Below are 11,658 nucleotides of genomic sequence, written 5' to 3'. Positions count from 1 at the left end.
TTTTGTGAAGTAAGAAGTTTGCACAGCCTCAGCCTAGAAGTAGGTAGGCAATTTTGCTTCCTTTGGCATGGTTCTTGCAGCTTCTATGAGAGTTCTATTCTTTCTTTTAACAACTCCATTTCGTTGTGGACTTCCAGAGGCAGAAAATTTTTGTTTGATCCCCTTGTGTTTACAGAACTCTTCCATAACACGGTTCTTAAATTCAGTTCTATTATCAATTTTAATGATCTTCACTTTTTATGTTGATCCTTTTTCCAGCTCTCTCACATGATTAAGAAGAATGGATGGAGATTAATCTTTGGTGTGCAGAAAATACACCCATGTGTATCTTGTATATTCAACAACAATTACAAGTGCATACGTCTTCTTGGAAATTGACATAATATTGAATGGACCAAAGACATCAGTATGAAGTAGATGATATGGTTAAAGAATAGAGGATTCAGTTCTACTCTTGAAAGATGTTTTCCTTTGCTTGGATTTCTGGCATGGGTCACATAAGGCATGAGGAGTAAATACTACATTTGGAAATCTTCTTACAAGATCTTTCCTCACAAGTTCAATAATGTTGTTGAAATTGAGATGAGAAAGTCTTTTATGCCAATTCCAGTTGTCTTTCACAGATGCTCTACTAAGTATACAAACTTCAGATCCATTAGTATTTATGGAGACATTGGCTTCATATAAGTTACCATGTCTTACACTAGTCATTGCAATCTTGCCATCAGACTTACTCACAATTTCATAATATTCCTCATAAAAATTCACCTGGTAACCTCTGTCATATATCTGACTCATACTGATCAAATTGTGCTTGAGTCCTGAAACCAGATCTACATCTACAATGATGACATTCCCAATTTAGAGTTTGCCATATCCTAAGATTTTTCCTAAGTTGCCATTTCCATAAGAAACACTTGGGCCAGCCTTCTCCTTAAACTCTGATAACAGGGATTTATAACCAGTCATATGTCTTGAGCATCCATTGTCCAAGTCTATAGAATTTATCCTGTTACCCTGTAATTAGTATTTAAAATTAGTTAGTGTTTTTAAGGACCCAGACTTGCTTGGATCTTTTGGCCTTTTAAGTTTGTTAACATATGCAGCAGAAGACTTCACATCAGATTTTATGTTAACATTCTTGCTATTAATATTTACACATGCGGAAACAGTTTTTGCTTTATTCAACGAAGGTTTCAGTTTATAATAATCATAATATAAACTGTGATATGCTTTACATGTATAAATAGAGTGCCACACACTACCACATTGAAAACAAGGATTCTGTGGTTTATATCTAACTGTTCTATTCCTAAACTCTGATTTATGAGGAACAATATTTGTCTCTTTATTGTTCTTGTAAGAATTGGCAAGATGATTAGTACTACCACAGTTCAAGCAAGTCTTTCTAGGAGCATTGTGAACAGTTTTATAAGTACCATTTTCATTAATACTTATTTTATCATTCCTATTTTTCCTAGGCTTTTTCTCCTTACCCTTCATGTGTAATTCCTTCAGCTTTTGCTTAAGCTATTTCGGAGTCATTAAACCAATATTTACTGATCTTGTGTGAACTTGTTCACTCTTATCAGTATTTAAATTTGATTTGGGTGCTGAGGTTGAACCTACCTCAAAAACTGACTTAACAACATCGACACTTGAATTAAACTTAATAGGCTTCATCTGAACCTTGTTCCTTGTAACCTTAGTATCAGTATATACTGGTTTCAATTTCTCAGTTTCTTTTCCATTTTTCTTATCAAAATTAGATCTATTTGCATATCCTAATCTTGATCCCTAACAAACATTTTCTAAAATTTCCTGAGTAGTTTTTCTTGAGTTAGTCCAAAGCTTAATAGCCTCTCTATTCTTTCTTTTTGAATTTCTAGCATGGAAAGAAACTCAATTTCTAGGTGATCATTCCTTTTCTTTAACTCAGAGTTTTCACTCTTGATTCTATTATTCTCTAAAGTTTGATCCCTATAACTAACATGCAGAGTTTTAAGAAACAATCTTAATTCATAGATATTGTAACGACCGAGGAATTACGCTTGTATTATATTATAATAATAATAAATTATGTGTATTATTATGTGATTAAATGTGTTAAGTCGTTGAACCCTAACTGCTATGTGTTATGTGTTGGTTGTTTTGATCCAAACGTGTTTTGGATATTTATTGAGCGTTCTATCGTCAGTTATATATATTATATCAAAACATGTACAGCTCAAAACTATGTTTTAAAAGCCCGTATTTCAAACAAAATCATTGGCCCTATTTTTCCAAAAATGCCCTATACCGTATCGCTATTCTGAACCCCTAGACGTTTTACCAATTGACTTTTTTCGCGAAAAACGACTTTTTCCGGACCCCTTCGGGTACCAAAAACCCCACAAAAAAATCACATTTTTATTTTTATATGATCATGAAATTATCATATATCATTTTTCTTTGCATTTTTGTAATATTCACAATTTTTGGGAATTTTTAGCATTTATTTTGTATTTATTGGATATTTAAAAATTCAATATTAATACCCAAAAATTATAAAAATTGGGGCCAAATATTTTTATTAGATGTAGAATTAGACCCTTAATTTTATTTAGGGGTATTATTTTCCATAATATAAATAGCCTAATTTTTATTAATTAATTCAGTTAATTACAATAAAAAAATCAGAAAATCAAGAACTAGGGTTTGTTGGTGAAGAACACTCAAGGAATTCAACCTCAGAGTTCATAGTGATTCCGGAATCCAAATCCTTCATGTAAGTAGTCAAATTGAAGCTTATGAATCTTAGTTTCTAATTATGTAATCATTTTAGTTGTTTGATATCTCGATTTTAATTTCGTAATTTTCGGATTATTGCTTGAATTCGGGTTTTTCAATTGAGTGTTTGTTAGCTGTTTTGATTGCCTTGAGAGTGTAGATCGTCGAGTAAGGAATCGAACGACACCGGTTTTGTGCCGGTTGGGTTCTGTTTTCGGGGTGGCCGGAAAGCGTCGCCGCCGCCGCGTTTCTCGGTTTTCCGGCTGCTGTGTCGTTGAACAAGGAAGGAGAAGGCAGGGATGTTGATACGATGTTATGGCTGATTGAAATCACTGAAAAACGAGACCGAACCAGTCGTTTTGGGCCGATTTTTCTGTTCACCGGAGACTTCCCCGCCGCGCCGGATTCTGGGCACATGTTCTTCATCAACCCGGAGTCGACCCGGTTTCGACCCGGGAAACGATCCGGGGTTTGATCCTCCAGAACCCGAAACTTTTCCCTGTTTTCTGTTTTTGCATTTTTAATTATTTAGTTAATTTTGTAAAATCAAAATCAGTTTTAATAATTCTAAAAATTAAATAAAAATCAGTTTTAGATTCTGAAAAATATAATTAATAATTTCAAAATTATTTTAGTAATTTAGAAATTCAAATTTAATTATTTAATTAATTATTTAATTATTTATTAGTTATCTAATTAATTAATAATTAGGTAATTAATTAATAAATAAGGATTAAATAATATTAATAATAATCTGATAATTAGTTAAATATTACGAGTAACTCGTACCTATTCAAGTCGTGATTCGTTAAATTAGAATTATTATGCGATCGTTAATTTATTTGAAGAATATCGTAATAATTATTCGTATCGTATAATTAAATACCGATAGTTAAATAATTAATTAATCGTATAATTATAGTAATAATATAATAGCTCGATAATTATGTGAGGATCGTGAGTAGCTCGTATTTGTACGAGAAATTGATCTTGAGTTAGATTATGATTCGAGTAATAATTATTGATTCGATAAATAACGTATCAGTTAATTGTATCGATTGATTATTTGTAAATAATCGATCTGATCGGGTAAGCGTTAATAATTAGTAAATTAGTGTAGTAAATTGTAATTAATCCTAATAATTAGGGATTAATTATTTTAAAATAAAATAATTATTAAATAATTATTTAAAAGTATAATTAAAGATTATTTAATTATAATTAATTATTTATAATTGATTATTAATTAATTAAATCTTGTTTAATTCATAATAATTCAACCGTTAGTCCGATTTGAGCAAAACGAAGACCCCTAGACTCAGAAAAATGAGACGAATCCAATAAAAATAATTGTGAGTCATAAATTCTCCCGGAAGAGAGTGATCTTGTGATAATTAATAGTTCGTAGGCCCTAATAGGGGTATAACTGAGTTGAATAAATCCCGAAAAATTATAATAAAATCAGATATGACTAGTAATGCAGGTATAAGCCCAGAATTGATTCTAAAAATAATTATAAATCTAGAAATTAATTATGTGCTTTACGTGCTACGTGCTTTATGTGATTATGTGAATAGATGTGCTGTATAAATGTATGTATATATATATATGCGAGTCAGATAGAAACGCATGGGTAGACTGATAAGGTTGCGTGATATCAATTCAAGATACACGTATGTAGTAAATTATCTAAACACCTATCTTTCCATGATTTGTTCAGTGTTAGCAAGGCAGAGCAAGCTAGGGTCAGAAGGCAGTAAGTTAAACCAGGTTAAGTACGCGCAAGGCAAGTTTTTCCCCTATTCTAAATTCAGAATAGTGAATTATAATTCTTTTCTCATATCAGTTATCTTTGATAATCATTGTTCATATACACTGTTAACCATTTATTATCACTTGTTCCATTTCATTTCAATTCTTGATGTACCCAATTTATTGAATTCCCTGTTCATATTTCAATTCCTTTACCCTTGTTACATATAGTCTGGTATATCCTGGTGTTGGGGTATATCAATAGCATTCCGATTATTCCGGATGCTAAGCCTTGGACTGGATGGTTACTTTACGGGCTGGGTTTTACCCAGACCATTATTTAATAGGCCATAGTTGCCTGAGTACTCCTAATGTTGGTTGGGTCTATGCAGTTGGGTATAGATCCGCACTATATTCTGACTGATCAGCAGGTTATAGTGCATATGTTGGTTCTTGTTCCAGTCTTGTTCATTTGGCACTCGCCAGTGTTGGCAAATTATTATCATATACAGATACAGATGGTTGTTCAAACCAGCAGCTTATTGGTTCATTTATTTCTCTCTCTTTATAATATATATGTATATTGTTGCAGGCTTGTTGAGCAAATTTTGGCTCATTTCTTTTATTGTTACTCCTATTGTTTTACAGTTAAGGTAGAGAATGAAACCCATCAGGACCCGCATAGTCAAGAAGCGAGTCAAGCAGCGGGACCCTCTTATACCAAGAGTGTTCCTTCCTATTCCCGAAGAGAGTTTTGAATTTCCAGATCAGGTGTAGCAGGATAAGTAGTAATGTTGGGTTGAATAAAAGTTTTGTGTAGTTTGAATAAAAGATTGTGTAGTGAAACTGTAGATAGAATAAAGTTTTGTAATAAAGAGAGTTCTTGAGACAGGTTTTATTTAGTTGGGTTGTAATAAAGTGTAGTGCATGATTCTTGTTTTCAAACTCAACCCTTAAAAGATCCTGAGTAGTGATAGTTCGGGGTAATTATTATATTTATATTCTGCTTGTGCAGGTATAGTTGGTAATTGTTGTTAATAATGCCCCAAATCTATACCCCGGATTTGGAGGGTGTTATAGATATCATCAATATCAAAAGCAAAGGTGGTTTGAGATACCTTTAATTCAGCAGTGTTAGACTCAGTTTCAACATTTCCATGAGAGCATAGTTAACACCATCATCTGAATCTGATGAATCATCCCAGTTTTTCTTCTTTGCGATCAAGAATTGTTTCTTCTCAACTTTTGTTTCTCTGCAGTCAGCTACAAAGTGTCCAATTTCATCATAGTTATAACACCTTTCCTTTGACTTGTCAAATTTTTCAGACTTTGATTCCTTCCAATCAGTATTTCTTCTATCATTCCTCTTATCAGAGTTTGAGGAACTGTAACCCTTTCTAGAAAACCTTTTCCCTTTCTTGAAGTTCGTAGACCATCTTCTTGAAGCTTTTAACCAATAGAGCAACCATTTGTTCCATATCTTCATTGTTGTCATGATCACTATCAATATTTGAATCATCATCAGAGTTTGATGACTCACTATCAAACTTTGAAATCATAGCTTTTCCTTTGGAGTAACCTTTTTTCCTAGCTTTCTCCTTTGATTTCTCTTCAACTCTAAGTTCAATTGGTCTTGAATTTTATCCTTTTCTCTTGCTTCTTTGCTCCATCTCTAATTATATTGAGAATTGGCTAAGTCAAGAATTAGGATCTATCTAACAATCAGGATTTGATCAACTGATGTGATATGATTATCCGCTGAAGCTACGGCATATATCCATTGATCAGGTTATCCGTTGAGAATGACTTGGATGATTAGTCAGGACTGCGAGATAAATCAGAAGATACAGATTTATAGGATCGTAGTTGATTTAGATATGTATGGAAAATGTTAAAATTATATTGTAACATATCTTGTAATTGATAGAGGACTGATTGTAGATGTGTAGTATATAAACACAAAATAGGTTTCACAATGTGAAGAGCTGTACTCGAGTATTCGCATAACCTAGAAGCTCTTAAGAATTTTGTTCTTCAGAGTGTTTTGTAACAGTTTATTAAATATCAATGTAAATTGTTATTTGATTCATTTGTGTGTACTTTACTTTTATAATAGATCTATTTGTTTAGTAATTGTATCCAACCCCCTTAAATAATTACTTTATTGGGAAACAAGTGGTACCAGAGCGGTCAAATTAACTGTTAATTTGCAAAGGTCAAAATGCCTAGAAGTAAGTATGAAAGCATGTAAATTCCCATCATAAAGAAAGCTGATTACTCTATTTGGAGAGTAAAGATGCTGATGTTCGTTGAAGCTATTAATGATTCATATATTGATATCATCAAAATAGGACCTCCATACCCTATGGAAATTGTGGCTATGTCTGCGTATGCTCCTGAACACTATGTCAGGAAGGAAAGATCAAAGTGCTCAGATCCGGAAAAAGCTGCAATACTTAAGGATGCTAAAGTCATGAATATTTTACACAATAGTACGGAGAATGTGATGTCAAATAGAGTGATTGCCTACAAGACTGCAAAGAAGATATGGGATGTCTTGGAGACACAATGCCAAGGTACAATGGAAATAAAAAAGAATGGAAGAGTTGTTCTTGTGCAAGAATATGAGAAATTTGATACCAAGGCTGATGAGTCTATTATTGATATATATGATAGATTTCTAACACTATTGAATGATCTATTATTGGTTGGAAAAGAATATGAATGAGAAGACTCAAAAACCAAGTTTATGAGAGCTCTTCTAGAAGATTGGGATACTCATGCCTCAATAACCAGACATCAATATGATCTTGATTCTCTGACTCTGGATGAAGTGTATGGGATGCTGAAAACTAATGACTTGGAGATCCAGCAAAGGAAAAAACAGAAAGGGTCAGAAGATGAAAACTGTAGCTCTTAATGCTGAGACTCATAAGGGCAAGGAAAAGATGAGCGAGAGGTCTAGGAGAAGGAATATTATGGAAGAGTCAGATATTGATGACGTATCAGATCCTGACATAGATACCGATGAGGATTCTGAGATTGATATGGATCATCCTCAAGTGGTTGAAATGGATGCAATGTTTGTGAAAGGTTTTAGAAGGATGAGGTTTGCAAAACCGCAGAGAAAAGGTGGTTTCAACAAAAGATTCTCTGATGATGGAAAAGGCAGATTCAGAAAGAGTGATCGTTAGTACACCAAGGGAAGGAAGTTTGACAAGACCAAGGTCACATGTTACAACAGTAATGAAAGGGGACATCCGGCTACCGAGTGCCCCAAGACAACTAAAAAGGCTTTGGTTACAACAAACTCTAACAGAGACTGGATGGATTCATCAGGAACTGAAAATGATGATGAATGATATGCACTCATGGAGAGGATGCCTCAGGAACTGATAAGGTACCTTTAGTTATATTTCTCGTTGATACTGATAATTTATCTGATTGAAAACTTTCTTATACTCTTTGCATGTTACTTTTAAAAGTAAGACTATTAAATGTGATAGTTTGATTGTTGATAATAAGAGGCTTAGAGAAAGATATGCTTTTTTAGGAGCTGAGTTAGTTTGCATGCATTAGAATGAAAAAGCATGTAAGAAGGAACAACATAATGAAACTCAGATAAACATCAAGTATGCCGGACTAGAGAAGGTTCTAGAAAAATAAAGAGAGCTGTTTAAAACATGGATGACTTCAGGTAAGAAAGTTCATGATTTCATCATGGATAAAAACTGGAGAGAATGTCTAGTTTATAACAAATTTACTGATAGGAATATCAATAAATCCATCAATAACACTAATCCGGTTAATTTTGTTGGAACTGATGAAAAAGGAGTGGATTTTGTCTATGAATTTGGTTCTACTTCTAAGAATAATACTGAAGAGAAAGATGAACCCAGAGTCCCTGCTAAAAAGAAAGAAGATCCTAAAATGCAAGAAAAGAAAGCAAAAATATAGGACTTCTCTCTAAGAGTCAGTTAAAAAAGAAAATTTGTGAAGTAACTGCTAAGACTCCTAAACCTAGGTCTAAGAGAGGTAAAAATGGAAAATAAGTAAAACAACTATAAGTACATTCCTAATGCTCCTAGGAAAGCTTGTTTTAACTCTAGTAATAGTAATCATATTGCTATTGATTGCATGAAGCCTAAAGAGAAAGTGTCTAAGATTCATGAGTCTGATATTAGTAGTAGATTATTACTATACAAACCATAAAATCCTTGTTCTCATTGTGGTAGCAGTTGGCATTCTATTACACTTGTAAAGATTTTCATAGTTTATTTCACAACAATTATGATCCTTTACCAAAACTCAATAAAATTGCTTTTTTAAATAGAACTACTAAACTATGTGCATACATCTTATATAGTCAAAAATGTCAAGACAAATCCTGATGGAGTAATTCCTGATGGATCAAATCCTGATAAGAAGTCTGTTAATGTAGAATTATATAAGATGTCTAAAAGGACCCAACAAGTATGGGTTCTTAAAATTTCTAACTGATTTCCATATTTCTGATTAGAGGGAAACAAGAAGAATGTGCTTATCTTGGATACACTACGCCATAGATTGCTTTAAGAAACGCCCAAACTATGTTGCTATAGACCCGAAAAAATGTTGCTAAAGGCCCAAAAAGGGCTAAGGCAACATCAGTAGCTAGTTAGTATAGGTATCTATAACAACACAGCAGCTATTCTATTGCAACACAACATATCATATTATAATAGATATCAATAGCAATATACTTTGGTCGCTATAGTAACATACTAAGTGTGTTGTAATAGATCTTAGAATTTCTTTCAGAAATATGGGCCCCACATGTGGGGCCCACAGATAGGACCCACCTGGGAACCTATTGTTTGCCTATGGCAACACACCTATAGCAACATCTTTTATGTTACAAAAGGTTAATTATCTACAACATATTTAGTACCTACTATAACATAGTTTGAGCCTATTGCAACACCATCAGAAAAAAAAAAAATTGAAAATAGACCTCCTGAATATTGCATTTCCAAAATAAATACCAAGCAACATTACTTAAGCCTCAGAAGGCATTTTCATCCATACAACCAGTCAAAGAAATATTACTTAAGCATACAAGTCTTCCTAGAAATATTACTTAAACATACAAGTCTTCCAATAACGTAATCTACTACAAATCATGGTCTTTTTGCAACCAACCACAATATTACTTAACTAGTTGAAACGCAATAGACACAACTAAGTGTTAGGCCCTGCGATCAGAGGAGTACCAGCAGCTCCATTTCCATCTTCAGTATGGCCCTGTCTATTTCATCCAACTCTATTTCATCCAACTCAGTAGGCTTAGAGGTGATCTCCATTTTGAGTTTTGCAGCATCCTCATCAACAAGATCGATAGCTGAAATGGAAAAGAAATTCCTTAATGAACATAATTGTAAGACAGAAGTATAGGATACTTATATAAACGTCTTGAAATGACCAACAAAAAGGACTGAAGTATAAGATACTTATATCCCTCTAGTAAATCTCTGTTACAGCCATAACCAAAAAACATATTTACACAAAAGAAGTAGCAGTTATGATGCAGCGGACACAAATATTATTACATGATTGTAACTACGAAAGAGAACAAATTATGATATTACTACGCATGCATTGGAAGCTACACAAACTTTTATTTCACCGAGGCTGAGAATTTTCACGATTCACTACACATACTTAGTACACATGTATAATAGAATTATACACAACTATACTCCTCAACATACTTTTTGCTTTCCTCTGTGCTACTACACCATCAAGAGAACTTTCTCTTATCCTATTCTGAGTTAAGCTCCTAATCATCCAAACTACTCCTTCCACCACCATCTTTGTTAGGACGATATTGAAGTAAACTTGAAGCTTCAGGTATTAAAGGGCCTGAATCAGTATCAACCTGCCAAGATATTGGGTAGCATATGTGCTGGAGCATGTTGTACATCAGAATAAACTAGACCCAAACAATCATACATTTATGGGTTCTGCCAGAAAGATATCGAGAGACTACAAAAAATAATCATATGGAGATTTGTATCATTAAAATGCTATCTGGATAAAAACAAAGACAAATTAAGAGTTGCACCTTTGCATTTGGTAGAACTCAAGACACGTAGTCAGCCATGGAGGGTGGAACCACCTTATCATCCATTCACTGTCCAACATTTGGTAAAAAAATGAAGAACAATTACCAATTCGAATCAATCAACACAATTACTACGCAAGGCTTGTTTCAAAATTATATATCTAATTGCTATGAATCATTAAACCTTTGGATTAGTTCTCAGGGAGATACAAAAACCAATTCATAGAACCCATAAATGTAAAAAGAAATATGATAGAGCACCTGGAAGGCCTTTAAGAGAATTGAAACACAGGCATGTATCTTCGACCAATACCGGGCCATTCACCTTAGCAATTCCATAAAAAATAAGTATATTCAACATAATCGCAAAATTAAAAAAAAAACTAATCAAATTTTACACAAAACATTAAAACAAACAGAGACAGAGAAGGAAATATTAATGTAGAGTACCTATTTGGCAGCTAACCTAGCCTTTTCCTTAGAAATATCTTCGGGTTCTCCTTGTAATTCCGGAACTGCAGCTCAAAATTAAACAACAGTCATAAAATTAAATCACCGGTTCTCTGATGAACCTGCAAAGTAAAACATACTACACATAAATTTTCCGAAAAAGTAAAAGAGAATGGGAGGCGTTGCTTAAGAAATCGTTATACCGTTGCAACGTAATCATATCAATTGCAATGCATCAATTTTAATGCTTGATAAAAAATGTAGCAAATAGATTGAAATTAAGTGTATATAGTGTAACAAGTTATTTTACATTTATACTTGTTGCGGTAGACCATCACTTTGCTTCTATCTATCATTGTCACCTCAGTCGTGCTTTACAATTTCTATTTTCCCTTCTAACATGTAAAATAATTGAAGGGCCGGTCTACAACAATATATGGACAATTGCTCAGTAGAAGATGTTCTATCCACCAATATTGACTTTGACAAATGAATCAACACCACAACTGAGCAACAAAGTTGATAATGTTTTTACCTAATTTCAGATGTTGAAGTGAAACTGCACAATGTTGTTAAAAGCGCGC

The 11,658-nt window shown here is 33.4% G+C and overlaps 1 protein-coding gene across 1 annotated transcript; it reads left to right on the top strand.

Annotated features, from left to right (window-relative positions):
* Positions 1–6,817: 6,817 nt before the first annotated feature.
* Positions 6,818–7,249, top strand: LOC141695681 (uncharacterized). Its single transcript, XM_074499910.1, has one exon. It carries the CDS (start codon positions 6,818–6,820, stop codon positions 7,247–7,249), a length of 432 nt encoding a protein of 143 aa, XP_074356011.1.
* Positions 7,250–11,658: the final 4,409 nt, after the last annotated feature.

This window comes from Apium graveolens, chromosome 2 (assembly GCF_009905375.1).
Source record: "Apium graveolens cultivar Ventura chromosome 2, ASM990537v1, whole genome shotgun sequence".
NCBI classification, from domain to species: Eukaryota; Viridiplantae; Streptophyta; class Magnoliopsida; order Apiales; family Apiaceae; genus Apium; species Apium graveolens.
This window is presented reverse-complemented; position numbering and strand designations above follow the sequence as displayed.

Excerpts from the sequence above, each read along its gene's own strand:
- LOC141695681 (XM_074499910.1), top strand. The coding sequence starts at position 6,818 with ATGCTGATGTTCGTTGAAGCTATTAATGATTCATATATTGATATCATC.